This window comes from Alligator sinensis, unplaced genomic scaffold (assembly GCF_000455745.1).
Source record: "Alligator sinensis unplaced genomic scaffold, ASM45574v1 scaffold701_1, whole genome shotgun sequence".
NCBI classification, from domain to species: domain Eukaryota; kingdom Metazoa; phylum Chordata; order Crocodylia; family Alligatoridae; genus Alligator; species Alligator sinensis.
The window spans coordinates 1,461,242-1,484,577 of record NW_005841915.1 but is presented as its reverse complement, the minus strand read 5'-3'; the positions used below and the strand labels follow the sequence as shown (position 1 = coordinate 1,484,577).

General features: G+C 39.1%; 1 protein-coding gene across 1 annotated transcript in view; it reads right to left on the bottom strand.

Annotated features, from left to right (window-relative positions):
• The window catches only part of DCC (DCC netrin 1 receptor), a 1,018,850-nt gene that overhangs the window by 109,990 nt on the left and 885,524 nt on the right, over positions 1 to 23,336 (bottom strand). Inside the window, exons 16-20 of the mRNA XM_025198166.1 lie at positions 20,441 to 20,536; positions 16,270 to 16,508; positions 10,281 to 10,419; positions 7,946 to 8,053; positions 2,150 to 2,344 (exon numbers count right to left, since the gene is read on the bottom strand). Of these exons, the coding sequence (XP_025053951.1) occupies positions 2,150 to 2,344; positions 7,946 to 8,053; positions 10,281 to 10,419; positions 16,270 to 16,508; positions 20,441 to 20,536 (777 nt within the window). The remainder of the gene's footprint in view (positions 1 to 2,149; positions 2,345 to 7,945; positions 8,054 to 10,280; positions 10,420 to 16,269; positions 16,509 to 20,440; positions 20,537 to 23,336) is intronic.

Sequence of the window (23,336 nt, the reverse complement as noted above, 5' to 3'; positions counted from 1 at the left end):
TTGTGTAAACACTACAAAGTAGGTGATATCTAGCCCATTAATCTTTTGGTTAGTTAGATAACTGGGTCTCTATATTTTTTGATGTCTCATTACTCTGTGGTTGTTATATTTTGATGCTTTGACTCATTTTAAACTCTATCTAACAGAGTTCTTTAACTTGGCACAAATTGTGAGCATGAAATTAAGTTGGCACCATCCAGTTGATAGAGATGAAGCACTTGCAAAGTGCTATCTCTTCACATTTCATGGTACTTGAGAATGAATAATCAGGGTCCTACTAATAATTCATTCAGAGCGAAACCTGACTTGGACAAGTAACTGCTGAAAACCTGGATAGACTGTGATAAGCTCAAAACAAATTGATACAATTTTTCATTTTTATGACTCCTGCTAATTCATTAAAACTGTTGTGTGAAGTATTTCATGCTTAGCCTGAATGGTTGGTAGCATGCTCCTCACAGACACTGATATCAGCTGGCACAGTGGGCAAGCCCTCTGCCAATGTTAAGTGGCTTGGTTGATCCACTGACCAATTCACATCTTTAAAGGTAAGTGCTAAGGGACAGACTGAAAATGGAGTCTCCATTCCCTTCTTTAAAAGCAGAAGGAATAGCCTTTTTTTTTCATTTAGATGTTTGCTGAAGGACAAATAAACAGGAAAAGAAAGAAGAGATACATGTGTAAAATGGGGCCTTTTCTGTCAACTATTTTTCAAAAAGATATATGTCATACATATAAAGCTTCAATTTAATATAGGTCTGCACTAGTACACTGGACTTAAACCTCTCTCTAATCCCATTGATCAGTGCTTTTCAGTTCTGGCCCTTACTTCTGCTGAAAGATTATTTTTTTATACTGTAATATCTGGAAATTTTCCCTCTTTGGAAAACACACAGCTAAAACACTCTGCATCAGCCTGGGTTCCTAAAATAGGTATATTGTCTCTACTGTATCATTATGTATTTTTTAAATAATTTAATACTTTCATGTAAGTAAGATCAGTTATACTTAAAATAGCTGCTTCCTATAACCTTCATACAATTCACAGCAATTTAGTTTACATCTTCACACCCAATAATTTAAGGTTAGATTGTACTAGGGTTTTTGCAAATAGGCAACAGAAGGCATGAACTGGAACGCACTGGGCACATCTACATGTTGCCGTACAGCACCCTACAGTGACATAGTGATCATGTGGGTCTACATGTGATCAGCAGCTACATCACCGTAACATCACATTTCCTTGTTACAGTGCACCGCTATGGTGACGTAGTGGTGAAATCTAACCATGCACTGCACACATGGTGCAGTACAGGTGGTTACTGTGCCATGCTTTAGTATTTTCAAGAGGAAGAACTAAGGCATGGTGCCACAGTAACATGTAGATGAACCCACTGCCTACTTCCATTTGCAATGAAGTCAACCACGAGGACAGGTGCAGTCCTTAGTTCTTGTAAGCCTGTGCATAGTTTCCTAGTTAAACACACACAGGCCCTGTCAGCCAAAAAATGTTGCTTTCTCCCTTATAATGGTCATGGAAAGGCTTACATTTCTTGAGAGCTAACATCCAGGCATTAAAAATACTCTGATGTAGCTGGTAAAGGGGAAAATTCCACATGTGCACAACAATCTGTCTGTGATTCAGGCAGTTGTTTGTTTTTTTTTCTTTAATTATTTGGCCTTTGTTTGAACAATAGAAAAGGTGAGAATCATAGTTTTATATATCTACTATGTTGATATACAAGTGAGTCATTGCCAGTTTCCTACAACCACCAATAGACATAAATGAATACCAAAATGAAAAGGCGCCCATCTGAGAAATTGCAGCCACATGCAATTAGGTTCTTTGTTGATGGCAGAAAGTGGGGTAATGTCATATATCTTTTGTTCAATGAGTTTACATTTAAATACATCTATTGCCTTATCATGTAATTAATGTTTTTGTCTACCAATATTATTGTTTTCTGTTATGTCTCTCAACAATGGTTTCAAATATTAAGGTGTCTTCTAAGCCTTCCTCAAATGTGCTAGTCATTGCCTGCTTGTGGTTTCACTGAAGGCAGCTGAAAAAAATCCAACCTTAAGCTTACACGCCTAAGTATAATTATAATATCATTAGCATCCAGATAAATTAGAGAAAGCACCAAACCTTTCAGAGTCCGGAAGAGAACAGGATCAGAGAGAGGCCCCACTCCTTTGGCATTGCGAGCTTGGATTCTAAAATAATACACCGTGTCTAGGTTGAGTTCCATAATCTGATGGGTAAGTCGGTCACCACTGATTGATTCCATAACCCAGTCATCAATTGGAGCATTCTTGTCCAAGGTATAGAACAGGATGTAAGCTAAACAAAGACATTGTCTCAGTTAGTATATACAGTGCTTTTGGAATTTTCCTCTTTACAAAATACATTCAAAATTTTAAATTCAGACAACATTTTCCCAAAAGTATACATAAATGAATGGCAGATCTTTGATAAAATACAAACATTACAACAATTAATGCATAACTTTCCTACTTTTAGTATAGAGTATTAATTATAGTACTCCCCATAGGTATAGTGAATAAGAAAATATTTGGCATGCTTTAAAGTGTTCAACATGTTGTACATTGCATTTATCCAATTCAGATTCACAAGCCAGTATGATATCAGTCATAAACCATGTGATAATAAGTCATTAGTGTTTTGGGACTGAAATAAAACTAAGTGATATTGATGATGTGCATCATTTACTGAGTCTTCATGAGAAACTGTGCAATATTTCCTACTAATGATGTGGAGACTTCACTCAGAAAAAAAAAAATCATTGTAATATTTTCACTGTGTCTTACAATTCCCCAAGAAGAAGTGAGCCATCACTGCATATAACTTAGCAGATACTTCAGTGTAAAACCACAGTGATTGTAAAAGTACCAAAGCAATGAAGTACTTGCGTTTTTTTTTAAGTGACTTAAAAAGTGAAAACATAAGCAAATTAAGGTTTTGATCAAGAACAACTAGACCTATATATGTGTGTGAAACGTTTTTATATTTGCGCAGACCTCTGCTACCTCAAACAAGATTCAATATGGGTAAAGACTCTGCCAGCGTGGGATCACATGAGCTGATCCTCTGTTTTGTTTTAAAACATGAGTTATAAGCCCATACAAATCAGGAATAATTTGAAACAATAATAGTCTATGGAAATGGTTTTCTTGAGTTTTCTCATTTCTTGAGAAGGAAAATATAATTTTCAAATACAAGACTCCAGGCACCTATACACAAGCAGTGAGGCTGCTCCAACACACTTTAATTACAGCCTGTTGTAATTAATTGAGTCTGCTGGAGCATGGTAATTACCGTGATCCAGTAGACTCCAGCATCCTGTGTATCAGCATCCCTGTGCTGAAAACTGGCAGTGGGGGTACTTTAACTAAAGCTCATTTGATGATTTTAATTAAAGCAACCCTGCCACCATTTTTCAGCATGAGGATGCGGATACATGTGACACTCCAGGTACTTTAATTACAGTGGTTCTCCCTCCCCTCACCCCATGCCCAGATCACATGTATAAATGCCCTCCTTGGCCTACGGACAGAAATTATACATAAACCAGTACAAATAATCAGAAACAAGTTCAAATCTGTAACACAACAGAAGTTCAGTGCACATAAATCACTTTCAAAATGGCCAAAACTGGTTTAAGATAAACTGGGTGGATGTAGTATTAGACTTAACTGATTTAGGTTAAATCCATTTACTGAACTTCTGTCTCAGACCCTCCAGATTCAAGTTAACTCTCAGTTCCCCAGCATCCCAGGATGGGGTTTCCTATCCTCTGGAAAACCCACTTTGTATGGTGGAAAGGCTGGCCTTGGCCCAAGCTGTCTGCTCCAGCCAAGCAGAGAAGCATACTTTAGCACCACCTGACTTCTGGCCTGAGCCACTGTAGGCATGTGGCTGCATTTATGGAATCAACAGTGAATGTCTGTTCAGTTGCTGACTGGTTCAATCTAGGCAGTTTAGACTAACCTGCAAAGATGGAATCAATTCAGCCTCGGGCTTTTTGATTGTACTTACCAGATTTCATGGTGTGTAAGTTGAGTTTTGAAGCCCAATTTTTAACTCTTAAAATTCAACCTAGACTTATACACCATATCACTGTCCTTTGCTAGCTGCACCGGGCTCAGCACTCAGTGCTGCTCACAGGGGGGCAGGAGCGTGCCAATCGAGCACCAAGTCTGGCACTGTCTGCTGCAAGCAGTGCTGCAAAGCGCTGAGCTCAGCCCCGTCCGCTGCAAGCGATGCTGGGTTCTGCACTCGGCTGGCGTGGCCAGGCTTGGTGCTCAGCAGTGCTGCTTGCAGTGGACAGGGTGGGACTGGTGCTAGCTTGCAATAGACAGGGCCAGACTTGGCACTTGGCTGGCACAGCCCCACCCCTTGAGAGCGGTGCCCGGCTTGGTGCTTGGTAGGGCTGTGCAAGGCTTCGGACTGGACTTCGGATCCAGAGGAGCTTTGGATGCTTCAGGGTCCAAAGCAGCATGTCTGGGTCAAAGCACTGGCCTCGTTCAGCTTTCTGAAGTGGTTTGGAGCTCCCAAAGAGCTCCGGAGTCGCCTCGGAGATCTGGCCATAGGATATAATGGGGAAACAATAAAATATCTCAAACTTTGTTGTTTTTTGTCAAATTTGGATGAAATTTTCAGGGGTGGTAGACTCTGCAGAGGGAATGAAGCCTGCCAAGCTTCAAGAAGCGCGGTGCACGGGTTTGGGGGGAACAGAACCCCAAATTCTTGAGAGCAAAACTCATATCACGTCTAAGTGTTACAACATAGCAGGGTGAAAACTGCAGGAGTGGTAGCTCTTACTGAGACCATGAAGCCTGCCAAGTTTCAAGAAGATCGGTGCAGGGATTTGGGGGAAACTGCCCCTCAAGATGCGGCCAAGCAAAACTCATGCCATGGGTGCTTGTGGGACTGACTGTCTGCCTTGGGGCTGGGAGGGAAGACACTGCTGCAGGCCTGGCTGCTGAGCCCCTGTGTTCCCAGTTACCAATCAATCATGATTCACTCAGGGACCAGCTCAATACACAGGACCTAGCTACTACAGAACGACTTAACGAGCATCAATTAGCACCTACAAAAGCAGGGTAAGGAGAGGAAAGATTCAATACAGACAATCAACTGCCCCAGGACAGACACAGTCTTGGCATGAGCTTGTCCGTCAGCAGCTAGGGGTGCGGGGCCCCAGACCCCTCCCTGCACCGATCTCCTCGACAGCTGGTAGGCATAAGGGCAGGGGCCACCACCCCTGCAGCTGTCACCCCGCTGCACCTTAGCACACGCAGTGTCACCCATGGCACAAGTTTTGCTTGTCCGCAGCTTGAGGTTCAGTTCCCCCCAAACCCCTGCATCGATCTCCTTGAAACTTGGCAGGCTTCATGGCCTCAGTAAGAGCTACCAGCCCTGCAGTTTTCACCCCCATGTGTTGTAACACACAGCCGTGACATGAGTTTGGCTTTCAAGAATTTGGGGTTCAATTCCCCCCAAACCCCTGCACTGATCTTGAACCTTGGCAAGTTTCATGCTCTCAGCAGAGGCTACCATCCCTGCAAGTTTCATCCAATTCAGACAAAAAACAACAAAGTTATAGATATTTAATTGATACCCCATTATACCCTATGGCCGGATCTCTGAGGTGGCTCGGAAGCTTCAGGGCCACTTCGGCCGGATCGAGGCGGAAACCCGGTCCAGAGCTCTGAAGCGTCCAGATCCAAAGCCGGATCGGATTGCTGCCAACTTAAACAGGCCTAGTGCTCGGCTGGCACATCCCAGGCCACGCTGTTCTCAAAGGATGGGGTCACACCAGGCAAGCACCAAGTCCAGCCCCATCCCATTAGAGCGGTGCCATGGCACATGTCCACCCCACAGGTGCTCAGCCCACAGTGAGGGCCAGTATTAGTCAACCCCATATTTAAAATCCAAAAAGCTAGGTCGACTTATGCACTGGATCTACAAAATTCCTAACTTGTTAGATCAGAAAAATGAAGTCGATTTATACACTGCATTGACTTATACACCATATAGAGTAGTCCTTTTGTGTAGATCCTCTGCTGCTGCAAATTGACATGTGGTACCTTCACTATTCCCCGGTTACTTTTATGCCCTCATTGTCACTGAATGGTGCATCAATGAGTCAAAATTAAGTTTAGGGATGAAAGTGTAATTATTGCAATGATCATTTTTTTTGCACTGCTTGAACAATTTTGTTAAGAGAATGATATATAATTATTACATTGCTGTTCTCACTATTAACTCACTATTAACTCTATGACTGATATTTTTGGTCATGAGGTATTACCAACTCAGCTGCATTGTTCTCTGTGATCAGGTGACAACCATATCCCATATGTTACCTTATCTATGTAACTTATTAGCACTTCAGTCAATGAAATTATTCATCGAATAAAGTGATATACTTGCTTAAGGACTTGCAGATGTGAAGTTTCAGTCATTAAGGGCATTTTTGTCTTGAAGAATGAGCTTTTGCCTGTCCTTGACATTTCTAAGTAACATTTGACCATTTCTGGCAGCATACTGGAACATTGTAATGATTTCCAGCGAGTGATATTTTTAACAGAAGTGCCACAAAGGAGAATGATTTCTCTGTGGATACCCTGGGACAAACTCTTCCCTTAATTATTACACTATATATGTGAAGAAATAAAATCACCGTCTCTGATTCGTTTACATCTGTGGAAATCATGACCGCCAACTTTAAAGTAATACTAATTAAAATATTTATTTATCTTGTATTACTAAATTGGTTCATTTTCAAAAACATTTTTTTTCAAAAATTCCTTGTGCTTCTTCTCTCTCCCCGCCCCCATCCCCTCCCTCCCCCCCTTCCCTTTTGGACATGATCAGTGATTATAAAATACCAAATATAATGTATAGTGAAATAATATACACTAAAGCACTTCCAGTTTGAGAGGTATTATCATTGGGAAGCTTCCAGACAGATACAGATATATCTTCTTTTTATTAGTAAAACCAAGCCAGATCCTTTACTGGAGTAAATCACCTTAGGTCTCTAAAAATATTTTAAAGCATTCTTATGTCCATATTTATGTCTCAGGATGCTTCATTGCTATGTAGATGTGATTTGTATCACCAGTGGTGACATATATAGACAGTCCTTTACATGAAAAAATACATTGGAAGATTTCAAAAATCTACCCATTTTTTGTGATGCGACCATAATGTGCATAGTAAAGTTGGACATTAATTCTCCTACTAATTATATGTCTCTGAAATGCCTATTAAAACCTAAAGAAATCACTTGAATACAAAATCACATCTAGAACTCTACTATATTTTTTTCATACAAAATTATTAGTACAAGGTTGTAATGGATGTTTTAATTAGGCACTGATGTTATATGCAATATTTTGGAAAATAAAATATGTCACTGAGAATCACCCATTAAAGTTCAGTCCTTGTCAGTCAATATTAGGATTTTTTTCTAATCATAAGTCCTTTAAATTGTTATTATAACATTAAACTTCTACTGATAAATTGTACCATTATGTTCCATAGCAAGCCCCCTATCATTATGTATGTTATGTATTACATTATTGCCAAAAAAACCCTTATAATTAGTCTTTTTGAATTATCATTGAGTAGCATGCTGACATGTTAGAAGAACTGTGCTCAGAGTAAATCCATTTTTAAAGTTGATGATTGCTTTTGAGAATTAAAAATAAGGAATGTACACAGCCTCAGTTCTACCTCCTGCCATAACTCTCACAATTAATTGATTCTGAAAGCAACTCAGCACTTCAGTGTAAAAAAAGTAACAAAAAAGATCAGCTGAAATAGTGCAAGTGGAAATAAAGATGCAACAAAAGTAAATGAAGAGTGAAATCAATCAAACAAACAAACACGTAGAATAACATAAGAACTAACCAGTAATTTTTCCATTGGCTTCTAATGGAGGCTGCCAGCTAACAATGACAGCTCGAGGCTTCCCTTCCCGGGTAATGACTGTCAAATCCTTGGGAGCAGAAGTGGGAGCTTAAAAGAATGGAAATAATAGAACACAAAAGCTAATCAGACTCTTGGTGATATATCTGCTTCTGGTAAATGGTGTATCAGCAATAAACTACTCATTGTCCATTTAATCCTATCTTAGGTCCCTGATCATTACCAATATATTCTTATGCAGTATGTTATGTGCCTAGAAATGAGACCATAAGGGAAACTGTTGAGGACTCATTAGCTGTGGGTACTTCTGGATACATGGATCCCTTTTATCCCATTGAACCTTAGTTCTTATAACAGGCAGGAAGCAAGGTATGCCAAGTTAGCATATCAGGTACCAAAATTAGTGTATCAGGTGGAAATCCACACTGTCTTCTGCTTGACTTAAGACTAATATAATTACTTGTGTCTCATAACCTACTCCTCATTGAACTAGCCGAGTACCTTTCACAGACATTGGGGCCATCTAGAAACTAATGTGTTTTAAAATAATAATATGAATTGTACTGAACCTATAGCATTAAAAAAAATCTTAAATGACCATCACTACTGAAAAAGTAAACCAATGAAAACCATGCAAAACAACTTTCTGGACATCATAGCAAAACCCTTAGAGTTTTGTGTACCCAAAGCACAGAAGGAATACTACGCCCATTGAATATGGCAGGCCAGATCCTTGAGTATTTTGAGTCTGCTTTGACTGGAATTCAGGCACAGTATTTTTCCTCATCAAGAGGATTCTCTGTCATAATCAAGGGGGTAGGGGACAGTGCTTTTGCAGAAGGAGCTTGGACACAGAAGCACTAACCAAGGTATTCCTCGACTCCATGTTCAAATAGGGAGGTGTTCACCTCCAGAAGCTAGGCATTGGCCATGTCTACACAAGATGCTTACTGCGCAGTAGCTTGTTACTACTGCACAGTAGCGTCGCCGGGCAAGAATCATGATGAAATGCTACTGCACAGCAGTAGTGAGCTACTGAGCAGTAAGCATCACACAACAACTGTGCTGGGATGCTACTGTACAGTAACAACAGTTACCGTACAGTCATTTAGTACTTGCTTATGCAAATACGAAATGACTGCACAGTAACAACTGCGCAGTGGGCGGCTCATGCAGACACCACCCAATATGTTGAAGAAGGCAAGTGAAACACAGAAACAGAAGAATGCCAGATGTAATCTCTACACCTGCTCTGTTCACCGCCCTCACTTCCATTATGTGAATTTAATTCATGTAGAAGTAATTTTATGTGAATTTAATTCATGTGAGGTCATTACCGTTTTTAATGATATTCTGTTTTTTAGAAAGCTCCATGTAAAACAAGATGAATGCATCTCTATGCTGGACCCAAAATTGAAACTAAATGATTGTGCCAAACAGCCGGAAACAGGTGACCTCTCTGAACAAGCAACTCCTTCAAATGAATTCTGACCAGGTAGTCTGATGTATACCTAGTTAAGTTTATCATATCATCATACACAGGGAAGCTCACAACTTCATCATTAGTGATACATTGATAAGTAGTATCCAGCCATCTACTGATGTTCTGGCCAAGAGATGGTGTCCACTGCCTACTGGAAAGCTTAACTTTATGCATTTCCACTGGATTTCATTACAGATGAGAGTGATAATGTTGGCATGGTTGTTTATACACACTAGGGGAAAATGTTCAAAAGTTTGTGTTCAAACCCTGGCGCACACTACATAATTTTAATCCTTCCAGAAATCTCTTAACCTAGGTATATGTAGAGCATGATGTGTACTTACTTAACTAGGAAAGTTTACGTTACAACAGTGGTCTTTAGAGGGTTGTATTGCATAAGAAAACATTCAACTCATGCCTAGCTTATGACACTGGCTCATCAATTTAACTGTATAAGACTGAAAAGGACCTCTTAGGTCATTAAGTCCAGTCCCCTGTTTTCTAAGCAAGCATATAATATAACCAATATAAATGGCAGGTCTCTGGTTTCTAAAGCATAATATTTTCTCGAGTCAAAGTAGAATCACCATTAGTTGGCAGCAGTACTTTAGCCTATCTCAGGGCCACTAAAAGTCTGGGTTGGTATAACAGGATGAGCCAATACCACATAGTCCTTTATAAAATAACACATTAGAGCAATAAAGCTGCTAAACAACAGAATATTTCAATTTTTATTCTCATCTAGTCTTAAGTTCCTTGAAAAGAAAATCCCATTTCATATCACAAAGCTTGAAACAAAGCCTGTTTTTAAAAACGATGAAAATACAAACATACCTGCTTCATAAGTTGTGGCATGAGCTGTCATGCTCCATGTACTTGACCTTCGACCTTTGGTTACCATGACAGAGAACTCATACATGGTATTTGGCTTAAGGCCTATTACAGTGTGACTCAAAGCTGTTGTATCTGCTGACTATGAAGTGGGGAAAAGAGGCAAAGACATGTTAAACGGTTAAAGCAATTGATTTACAAATGCTATACGACAAAGAAAGCAATAGAGCAGAATACAATGACAGCAACAATGAAGTTCTTTTTAAGCATACTTTTCTGAGACCCAAAGTCATCTTGTTGCTCTTTTAGGTACATGCTATAAATAAGACACTGATTATGCTATTTTAGATAGATAGCTAAAATATGGTGATCCTTTCCCAGCTCCCCCACCTTCTCCAAGATAAAACCATTTTCAAGATATTGTTTTCATATGCAAGGAGAAAATGCAAAGAGAACAAAAGTAGAAGCTGACATTAGGTCCTTCATTTCTTCCCTTAAAAGGAAAAAAGGAACAATACCATGTATTAAAGATTTGCATTTCTAGGCTGCTTTGATCTGTGTCACCATTCTAATGTTATATTAAATTGTATTTTTGGCTTTAAAATTGTTTCCCTTTCGTCTTTGGTTTATTTGTCTTTTATTTGTCAAACGCTCTCTAATGGAAGCTTACGAATCATATTTACCACCAGAATAGTTTTAACCAACGTATTTTGGTCTATGGAGCTAATACATATTTAGCCAGGAGATTTTTCCTTCTTTTTGCTTGGTTAAATATTAACTTAAGTTCTAATAAAAGTTAATGTCTTTAAGGACTGCATTTTTGTCTGCTTAGGTATGATTTTTTGTATATTTTTTGGAACACGTATTAGTTAACTAATTGCAATCTATTATGGGCTAATACATAAACTGATATTGATATTAATATTAAATCCAGTAATGTCTATTTATCTGATTCCCGCCCCCCCCAATTAATTTCTATTTATCTAGCCCCCCCCCCCCCCCCCCAATACTAAAGCAATCATTAAGAGATTCTGCAAGTTTCTAATCACATGGACACATCCAGAAAAATATTTCAGAACAAAAATGGTGAAAACACCATGAAATCTACTCTACATTTTAGAGTAGTGGGGCTAAACTTTTAGCAAGCAAGCCACAAATTAAGCCCCATGCACTTCCCAAGTGCCACTCCCATTCCCTTCCCCTGCCCCATCTGCTACACTGTATCCTACTCTCTACCCTGCACTTCCTACCAAATCTGTTGCTCTGCTTTCTGCTCCTGTCCTATCATCAACTGTGCCCCCCACCACTTTCTCTGATCTACTGTGGCCACACAGAGGCAGCCTGTGCCACTTGTGGGACCTGTGCCACAGGTTGGGTGTTACCTCAAAACCCTGAATTGGGGAACCCGCAGGTTGTTGTGAAGTGTTGCATAGCAATCTGGCCATGCCTGTTTTAGAGCATTTGGAGTCACATGGTAGAGGACCCAGGCCTAGTAGTGTCAAGCATAGGCAGTGAAGTGTCAAAGGTTATCAGTGATGCTGCCAGAAATCAGAGCTGATGATGACATTCTACTTCCTGCAGAGCATGCCTTCAGTTTGCATTATACATTGCAGCATAGCTTTAACTTGTATTAAATGCCTGAGGTCCTAAAATCTGAATGAATCCCCTAAAATTTTATGGGGTGGAGGGGGAGGGTGGAGAAAAGAGTGACATTTACATTCAGTTTTGCAAAATAGCTGACTTTGCTTCAGAAGAATGGATCCTTTGTAACCTGGTAGGCTGTCTGGAACAATGTAGATTTCTGATAGTTGCTAAGAATGTCACCCTGACGTGGACATTGTGCCTCAACTCTTATTTAAAAAGTGCTATTGGAAGCTTCCTAGACATTGGAAAATACTGTAGTAATTTTACAGGTGAGTGAGAGACATGCTCTTCTCAGACATATTAGTATTTGCCAATAGTAACATAGCAAATAAGTTTGTAAGAATACAGGTTAAAGTTTTTTCTACTCCATAGTACTTTGGCAATGATTTTTCACAGCTATTATATAAATAACTTTCTTTCATTTACCAATTAGAGGCCATATTCTGTCACCTATATAGTCACTGAATGAAAACCTAGCCTAGAAGTTGAGTTGAGTTTTGCAATTGAGTTCACTGGCATTTTAGCCACTTCACAGTTCTTTATGCTACAGAGTCCTGCTGAAACCAAAGTGAATGCTCATGGAATACCATGAGAAAGGGTAGCAAAATCTGGCTATTACAGAATTTGTTTTCTAGTTAAAAAACAGATTTGAATACAGTTGATAGAACTTTTGCTCACTGACTTACATGGAATGATTACTGACATAAACCAGGCTGCATACAGACATTTGGAGAGTTTAGATTGAGTTAAAAATAGTCACCTCGTCTAAGGTAAGTCAGGCAGGCAAGGTTTGCGGGAAAGATCAGGGAGTTTGGGGGAGGGCAAGCAGCAACTGTAGGGGGATGCGAGGGTAGGTGAGGTCTGCAGGGAAATTGCTGGCATGCAGGAGGGTTTGGCAGCATCAGGGGGACTCATGGGCTCCATGGGGGACTTGAGGGATGCGGGAGCTTTCTCCCCCACCCCCCAGGACCAGGGGCTATTTTTAGCCCCCTGACCCTCCCACCACCAAATGAACAAACTCCCATCCCATCCACCCAGACTCACTGGCTTGGCTTTCAGTATTGGTGAATGCCAGTAAAACAAGCACCAGGAGTGTCTTGCAGGATGGGGGGTTTGGCAGACTCGGTGTGGGTGGGGAACTCAGGGCTGGAACCAGTGGCCAGGCTTTCCCAGCCCTATGGATATGCTGGGAATTGTGCAGAAGTTTAGAACAGTTAGACTGGTCTAAATATACCCAATGCAATCTCTGTTGGACTACCTCAGAGGTATGGTTAACTTAGATCAGGCTGGCCATTTTTAGACTGAATTGTCTTGAACTTCTGTACAGTTCACACTTAGATCCACTCTATTAAAAGAAAACTTATTTTATTCCAACCGAGTGCTTTTTGTTTGACCTCTTTGATTCATACTAAATATTAGCATTACAATAGCCCTGAATAGCATTTGAGGTCACCATCACAGTGAGATGAGTGAGGTATATTCAGTCCCTTGTACTTCTAATGATGCTGTTCTGTGTGTGTACCAATAGAGTCTTTACAAAGTGAATTTGCCAAGACAAATTGAAATTGATAAAGTTTATGGTCCCCTCTACATGTTACTTTTATGTCGCGATTAACGACATAAAAGTAACCCAATTTAAGGTGCTATAAAATGTTAAATGAGCCATAAAAATGTTCCACATATAATGTAGAACATTTGTCTGGTTTGTTTGGCACCTTAACTTTAATGTGTGACTGGGGATGACAATCAACTGATTGCTAGTCCCAGGGCTAGATTTGCACAGGGGTCTGGAAATGGTCCTAGTGTGGTCTGTTCATGGGTTGGCAGGTGAGAGTAAAGTGAAGGGCTTGCCTACTTCCCACACCTGACAGCTTTGGCTGGAGGGCTGGGCACACAAGATCAGAGATTCCTGGTGGGGTACGTTCAACATGCTGGTGCAGGGGGACCGTAGGCACATGATCCCAGGCTCCTCCTGCACTGGCAAGTAGTAATAGCTGGATTGGGACCTCATTTCTGATCTCAAATCTCATGTGTTGCCATGCACATATGGCATGTGCTAGAGCCTATGTTTGAAACAGAGAAAGCTAAAAAATCACTGTATTAATATTTTTAATCTAAGTACATAAAAGTTGTGGGGGACACTGACTGGGAAACCTGAAAGGATAAGAGGTTCAACTCAGACACATATTCTAACAATAAGGATTGTATCCAGTCCATTGCCTTGATACAACGCCCAATAAAGTCTATGGGTATCTTTCCTTTGACTTCAGTGGGCATCAGACTACGTCTACTCTAGGCCCATTGGAATTGGAAAAGCCAAGCCACAGATTTTACAAAGAGGATCTTTCTTGCAAGACTGCTCATAGTTCCTACTTCTGATTGGTTGAACCATGTTGAAATCCAGACTAGTTTGCTTCAGTTACATAGTGGCCGAATGAAAAATTAAAACAAATAGAATTTTGCCTCAGTTCACCAATTTGTACAAATTGCCAGTGTTTGGCAGCAGAGATTTTAGTGCTTTTCCTTCTAGATGGAGTCAAAACTATCCACTCTTCCTTTGCCAGTTTTATTAAAATCAGGTCTGTGACCTTTTTCACCTAAACCTTCCCCTCAGGCCCCAATGGCTGTATATTTATTTAATTCCAGCCAAAGTCTTTGTTCCCCTACCTAAATCTTTGTTCCTTGTGGAGTAAGATTCATTTGTGATTTCTACTTAATCCATTTTAGCACTTTCCCAGAAGGACTCAATCCCTGCTACAAAGACAGGATACATGCAGCAAACTCTATTAACCTGCTACACTTATTTTAGCCAAATCAGTATAGCTTTTCCTTGGGAGATGACTCTAACAAGGCCACTTTGATATTTTTGTTTTGAACCTGGAATATCCCAATGGGCCTTCAGTCAATAAAATTAACATAAAGTGACACCATGGGAAATTTAAGTGCCTAAAAGGCACAACAATAATGTTCTGCTCTCTGGATATGGTTTCTTACTAGCGGAAATAATGTACTGAATCTACGGCTGTATCCTCTGTAGTCTGCATTTTGCTGAAAATGAGAATAAATCTCTCAATGTGTATCATATCAAGCTATGGTATGACATTCTGAATGCTAAACTACACCATTTTAGAAAACGTCATTCTTCATGGTCCTATGAGAATGTGGCTATCTTATGAGTTTAATACTACTGACCAGCACTGAAATATCTAAGGTTATAAAAAGTATGATACTAGACATGAGACCATGGAATTAGCAGTCATTCTATAATGCACGTTAAAGATACTCAAGAACTGATAAGCAATTTTTGACTAGTAACTACAGACAGTTTCACCAGTAAGTATCTGTAGCTAGACGGCAGCTGGCTTGCATCTCCTCTGACTTCCACCAGTGTAAATTAGTCCCACTGAAATCAATAATTACACTAATCAGGGCCACTGAGCTGAATTCTGGGAGATGGTAATGACAATTGCTAGAAAGATCATGTCCAACACAAGGAGTGAGGGCAAGAAATCTTCCATCTTTTTTTCTGGGTCAGCAGCACAGTCTAAGAAGCCAGTTTCTTAATGGTACTTAGGTCAGTAATTATGAGAGGGTCTCATTCCAAATGCAGTATGTAAATTATAACATGTGATTATAACATGTAAGGAGGTAACATTTATTTCCCTAAATTCGGGATTGTCCCTTTGTGTGTTACTTAAGTAGCAAGCATCAGCACCACTGCCTTTACCATTCATTATTCTTTACCATCTACATTATAATCTAATTTAATCTAATCTAATGTATTATCACTCTATTATTATAGTATGTTATACTAGAGTGTTATATTGCTCTATTATATCTAGATTTTACTTTTTATTGTTATTAGCCATTGAAAATGCCTTTTGTTAGTAGATTATTCATTCAGATCAAAACACTTTCAAATTTAGTAGTTTCTTTGTAACCTAGTACTTCTTTAACTGTTGATAATATATGGCAGCTGAAACATCCCAAACTATTTGTAGGTTTGAAATTGCCATCTCAATTATTCTCACATATGATGGATCCTTTTGTTGTCCTATTAGATCTGTAACATTCTAGATTACAAATTCTAGATTAACTTAATGATTGAAACCTTAAATAATTAAGAAGTAGAAGTAACATTTCTTTTCACCTAAAGAAAAAAAGAAAAACCATCATAAAAAGCTGCAGACTCTATACAATTAATCGTGGTCCTCTCAAATGCATGTTACTTAGGAAAAATATCTGAGTCCCAGACTTGACAGAAGAACAGAATAGGTAGATTTCAAAGAGTATCGAGTAAAGCAGAAACACAAGAAAATGTTCAATTTATACTGTGTTGAAACTTCACCTTGTATTTAGCACTGGTAGAATAGCTGGTTCTCCAACGGACGGTGTAAAACCGAACCTCAGTAGTCTTTTGATTCTTTGGGACAGAGTTGTCTGCCCAGATGACCCTCACCGCATCATGGGTAAGTGCAACAGCCTGGACACCTACTGGTGGGAGCATGGGGGTGGAGATATCTGGGACTGAGGTAGGGAAATCATCAAGCAAAGGATAAAAATCAACTTCTAATGGATCAATGGGATCTGGGTCAAGAATCACCAAATGAGCATTCCAAAATAAACACATAAAAAAAGAAATAAAAAGAACAGTCATCAGTGGGCACACATCACAATGGGTTAAATGTATGGCAATAATGATGAGGGGGGAACATGAGAAGAACAAAAATAGAGGCATTAATTCAACAGGAAAATAAAACATTTCAATTACATTAGTATAATAAAGCTAACTAGCAATAAATGCTATTTTTCAGGATTTGTTCTGTGAGCGCTTTGTTCTCTTTACACCCCATGAAGTCAAAATGCATAGTTTCTGCTTAAAATGATTTAGATCGCTATAAAAAATGGAAACACATAAATGATACATTATTAAGAATACCTACAAAGTAGGAGTATTATTCTGAAGCCTGATTTTGTAGGCATGACATACGCTGATGTGTGTAGGAGTTACCTATACTTCTCTCTTTCTCTGTAGCCACTCTCAGGCTCTTTTGTTCTTTTATTGCTGTTCAAAGGAGCACATCCTGCATATGCTTAAATATTTGTTAAGCAATATGGAACATAACACTTGTAATGCTAACATGGAGGTTGTGCATTTGTTGGCAGCATGATAAATGTGTACATCTAGACATGGATATGGGGATTGTTTTTATATCTCTGAGTTTCTTCTTGAGATATAAGCATATTTCTTCTTTGATATCTCTGGTGATCCTGTGGCCTCGAAACAGACCAATAGGCTGTACTTAGCAGTATGCAGTCCATGCATAACAGCAGCTTTCAGATGACTGGCAGCCTGTGTTTGGTTTTCTTATGGAAGAAAGCTTACTTTCCTTTCCAAAATAAAAAATAAAAAATTGAAATTTGGAAGTCCAGAAATGCAGTTAGCTAACACCATCACAAATTCTGCAGCCTGACTTTCATTTAATTTCATAGTAACTAAATTGACTTCAAGAGAATTAACCTTGATTTATAGGGGTGTGACAGGAGTCAGCTCAGATCTCTTTTTTTTTTGGCCTTTGCACTTTTTAGTAATTCTGTTGCTTCTCAACAGAGGATTGTGGTGAGAGAAAAGTCAGTTTCTTAACATATAAATAAACATGATACTGCTTCCATGTAATAAATATAGATTATGGATTAACAATAATAAATAGTACTAGCATATGATATGGTTTATATTGATACTATATCATCATATATAAATTATTGGTATACTATATATATATATATATATATACACATAGACATGCATACTAAACTCATGCACATTTGTCTATAGACATTAAAATTTATATTTACCATTTAAAATAGTATACATATTATTTACTATTTAAAATGTTTGAATTTCACCAAATAAAACTCCAGACCGTTAAGTAAAATACAGTATACATACTCAAACTCTTTCCCCCTAAAATAGCTGTCTAGTCATTAATCCAAGTACGAATGACTCTGGACATTCCCTATTGAAAATTGCTTGAGTTTGTCTGGTCCCTGTCTATCTCAAACATCTACATTCTTTGATCGCTTTTCGTTTAATAATTTTGTGATTAATTTTTTAGGACTTCAGGAGGCTGTGGCCTTGGTAATTAAATTTATGGGAGACAAGCATGTTTAAAATCTATGATGAGCCACTAGCTAAACTTTCTTTTGCTGTGTCTTCAACCTCAAGCATCTTTAAGAAGTTTGAATAGAAAGGCTTAGGGATACAGAACAGTACGTTTTTCCTTGGTATTTCCAAAAATCATATGGGCATTCTTCACAGGAGAGTGAATTGAAATGTCTTTGCCTATTCATGGAGAACATTGCTGCTCTAAGATTGGGGATTTCAGGTTCCAGTTTAGAACTGAACTTTTCACAGAGATTTATCAAAAAGCTGTGAAATAATGATAAGCAGTGATAGTTTTTGTTTCCTTTTGGCTCATATAATCCATGCTGAAAGGTAATGTGTATTATAACCATGATTAAATATTTTGGCAAATAAAATCCTTCACATCTTTCTTCTTTTCCCACAGCAACTCCCTGAACTCTGAAGGCCTTTTGTACAGAAGATTATGAAGAGAGACTAGGGCCCAGCAAAACAAATGGTTAGATTCAATCAATCAAGATAATGCAGTTTTTGAAATCTGTCATCACTGCAGTGAAAAACTGGAATTTCTATAATCTGTTGGTGTCTGAAAATAGGCCCTTAAAACTTCCTCCATTTCTCAAAACAGAGCCATTTGCTAGTATTTATGTACGGACATCTGTCATTTAGCAATTGCATTCCATTGATTAAAAAAAAAAAGTTTTTGCTTTCATTACAGCTTGTTTTGCTGATATTGCTTGTCATATCATTTAACACCACACATTCCATACAAACCAATATCTGTATCTCTTTGTACATATAAGCTTAATAGACATGCATACACATACATTAGTGCAATTCTCTTCTGTACTCAGGGCCAGTCAGTTCAGCCATTTCTCAGGAAACAACATTAAAAAGCTTTCCCACTGTGCTGAATGCAATTTTGATATACTGTTCCATGAATGAACTGTACAACTGACTCATTTCAGCAGCGGCATCCAGAGCGGTAAGAGATTAGCAGCTCCTTGTTAGAGCTGCTACTACTAATGAAGGAGAAGTTCCAGAGTGCAGTGCTTGAACAGGCGCCCGATCCATCCACCGCAGTAGAGCCTCCTACTCAAAACACCTTTTTCATACCCAGATAGCACTTCATTTATGAGAAATCATATACAGACTTAAATAAAATAGGTAATTCTTGATATAAAATCAACAGGGAAAAAAAGGCTTGGGAAAAATATATATCCCGAGAGATTCTGACCTAAATTCATTGGAAAAAAAAACATTTAAAAGACAGTGTTTGGAAAGTTCAGCAAGAACAACTGACACTTTTGGACACCAGGCATGACGTTATATTAGCAATCCTGAAGCCACGTGAATGAGTGGCATCCACTACATTTGGATGTGGATTGACACAGTCACCATTATTATCTAAAATCTATTTTTTCTCTGCTGAGTTTCCAAGATTTTTCATGGGAATACTTCACAAAAAAATCATCTGGAAAAAGATGGTTTTCCATTGGGAGCCACAGAGCTGCCATTTGATGTCATTATTCCTTGCGGTTCACCCTTGTCAGTCTGTCATTTGGTCCTTTTGCTCTCAGTGACATACGCTTCCTTTTTCGCAGGAAGTTTTTAACATGGTGAGTGAAACACAAGGGGGAAAAATGCCGTATCAAATGATAGTGCCACTCCAGAGGAAAACCATTTTTTTTATATACTTCTTTAGTTTCACTTGGCTGTAGTCCCACCTGCTCAGCTTTCCCCAAAAAATCATCTCAACGGTCACTTTGGACCAAGTACATACTCTTGATTTTGTACCATAAATATGTCTATGAAAGAAAGTTTCATGACAAATATGGGGCTCAGTTAATATCAGGCATTCTCCTTTATGTGAGCCCTAAATCATCATTCATTTTAAACAATACTTTGTTTCAACTTATCTGAGGTTGGGTTATCCAACTCTGTACTTTTCTGTGTGGGTTCTAGGTTTTAACTAACTCCAGCTTAGAAGAAAAAAAAAAAAAAAGAAAAAGAAATGGATTCTGTGTCTGATCGATGTCAGCAGCCCTTATTCAAACCTAATCTTGGGATATTTTTGTCTGGAAATCACAGTTCACTGAAGCCAAATTCCACCAAACTGCTAACACATTTGCAAGCCCTACATTATTTTATATTGGCTATGGAAAATTTACTACAGTACAAAATATTTCTGGGATGTGTAATTAATTTGCTACAGCGCATCTGTGTAAATCAACTGTTTGGAATGAGGTGGAAAACTCATCTGATTCATTTTAGCAGAGACTTAAATATAGCATTGACTTCCCAAACTGGTATGCCCATAAGTAAGGCTAATGATAACTGATATGGAACAGCATATAAGTTACGGCGCCCAACTCACCTGTCATGGATCTAGTGGTGGCACTTTCATAAAGAGGCACTCCCTCACCTGCATTATTAAAGGCTTTCAGAGAAATTACATAATGGGAACTTTGCTCTGCAGGCAAAAACAAACAAGGGAAAACAAAGTACACATTGTTAAAGTCATTCCTGCAAATGTAACAGAATAAGCACTTTCCTGACAAATAAATAAAACATGTTAAGTGAAAGCCTGTTCAAAACGAATGGCTAGAGAGCATCTTTGCAATCTGTCACACTTTTGTTGCCATTCTAAATGACTTGCTTGTTGAGGTGCAAACCGTACAGCCCCTATTAGTCACTGTTCTCATTTAAGTCAAAAGAAGATTTGCTTGAAGACGAACTTCCAGATCAGCCTTGTATTGTGCTAGGAATTACCCCCGCAACACAAGCCTGCCAGTACAGAAAGTCCTAAATAGAGCAGAACCACTGCATGGGAAGGTTCATATGCAAGTTCACACCCAAACCCACCTTATTGTTCAGGGTCTTAATTTGCATCACTGTGCACCGTGGCAGGTCCACCACTGTCTATACAAAAAACAGTACTGTAAAATGCATAGACTATGGCTGGCGTGCTATGTCAGTACGAGGATGAATGTGTGACGTCCCCAACTCACTCCCCATGTTTTTAAATTATGATTTGGGATGGGATTGGAAGCTAAGGATTCAAAGATTCAAATAATATATCTGATAAGCTTTTCAAAATCCATGTCTGCGCACCTTTAATATACCACGCTGCTGGAATTCTTGTTCTGAACCAAAATTAAAGCAATTTATGCACCGTTGTAATTGCTATCTGACTGCTGAGCAGTATGTCTTATTCCCTAATTCGAGTGTGACAGAAAATGCATTGGTAATAGCCATTTTAACACTTTTTATCTTATTAACATTGAAAACTTATCAAGCCTTGAGCTATCTGAATAATATTGGCTTCCCTAACTTGATGCCCAGCCATTGTATATCACCCTGGTGTATGACTAGAGGATTTATAATTTACTAACTGTTATACTAATGAAGACCACTCATCATTTAGGGACCTACATCTAAGCTATTCAGCTATTCCAGCTGTGCTATAAATGTATGGGATGAGGGTGACAGAGATACCAATGTAAAAGAAACATCTTCAGGGAATGTGGATAGTCTCTGATACTACTATATGTCCTAGTTTATCAGAGGCCTATTCTAAATATATCCCTCGAAGAAAGCAAAGCAAGCAGAGCAGGTCAGTTTCATAATGCTTTCCGTTACTGTTTTAGGGGAAAATAAGAAAATCTATTCTTTTGCATTTTCCCATGTGAATTGGTCTTGGCCACACTTTTTTTCAGTAGAGAACTTATTATTATACAGCTGAAAAGTCTGATGGAGTATGCTGCATGCTGACATCTGGGTCAGAAACATGGAAATACTTTTCTTGAGATTCTTTATTTAACAGTAGCAAACACTTTTATATGTGGAAACAGTAATTAATGTTACAGTACAAAAAAAATTCTGTGGAATTATATATTTCATCCACATTAACACTAAATGAGTCTAGTATGATTAATGTTATTACAGTGAATATCAAATGGATTAATGATAGTTAACTACTTACTGTATACCATTACTACCACCCCCATATTTTATAATTAATTGTATTTCTAGTAGAAACTGTGACATATTAGCTTAATATCCAGGTGAGATTTTTTTTTTATTCCCAAAAGAGCTAAACTTTAAAAATTGCTGAATTAATGACTGGAGCATTAATAACACTCTACACTAGGTACTGCATGATTATTAATTCAATTGGTATTCATTGTAATATCATTAGTCATGATGGAATTAGTTAGTATTCATGGAGATGTAATATATATTTTCATGTGATTTTTGCCATCCATTAGCATATTATTTTAAATTTCTAATCACTACGTAGAACTCACAGAACTCAAGTAGCTGTTCACTAGATTTCACATACAGATATGGTCCTTGATACAATAAGGACCTTGTTACATATTAATTTTTTGGCAGCTCATGGAGCCCTAAACCCCTGGATTGTCCACACATTGACACCTAAGGGCATGTGTACACTAAATGGGGGCCCTAAATTGAAGCAGTGGGTTTTAAAAAGCACTGCTTCAATTTAGGGCTGATTAAACCCCCATGTCGTGCACACACCCTGCTGACTTACCTGCCTCTCTGGCAGGGAGGAGAGGGCGAGCTGCCGGTGGGCAGAGTGGTCCTTCTGCAGCAGCAGCAGCCCCGCCTCCCACCCACCCACCCACCATCCCCGAGACGGCACCCGCCCACAGGCTTGCCACTTTTCTTGGGTGTAGCCTGCCTTCCCAGGCTGCTGCCAGGCTGCCTGCAGGGCTTCCTGCAGAGCCCCTGAGCTGCACAGAGCCCAGTGCTTTGGCTCCACTCCTGAGAGGAGTTTTAATTTGCTGTGCCCCAAGTCATTTAAGATTCATTACGCTGCTGAATTTTTTACAGAGGCCGAAATTAATGCGCAATGCACTGCCGAGGTGTACAAACTCCAACACCATTAAAGTGGTGTAAAAGCATTTAGCCTGTTTTAAAGTGTGGTGTGCACACGCCTCTCATTCCATCTGCACATGGCGTAAGACTAGCTTTAAGGACTCTTTAGGTGACTTAAAGTTACACCAGTCCAGCCTAGGTTTATCTCTGATTCATGTCAGCCAGCTTGTGTTACACTAATGTTTGGCCACTGTAGGCTACACCTTAGTGTAAACACCCAACCCAACCCACTCCCTGCTGACCCAGATTGGGCCCACTGTCCCCACTTCCACCCCTCCCCAGCACAATATAGTTGTGCTGACTGCCCCCTTGCTCCCCTCCCCCCAGCTTACTTGTGGTTGCCCATGCTGTGCCCCCCAGGGGAACAG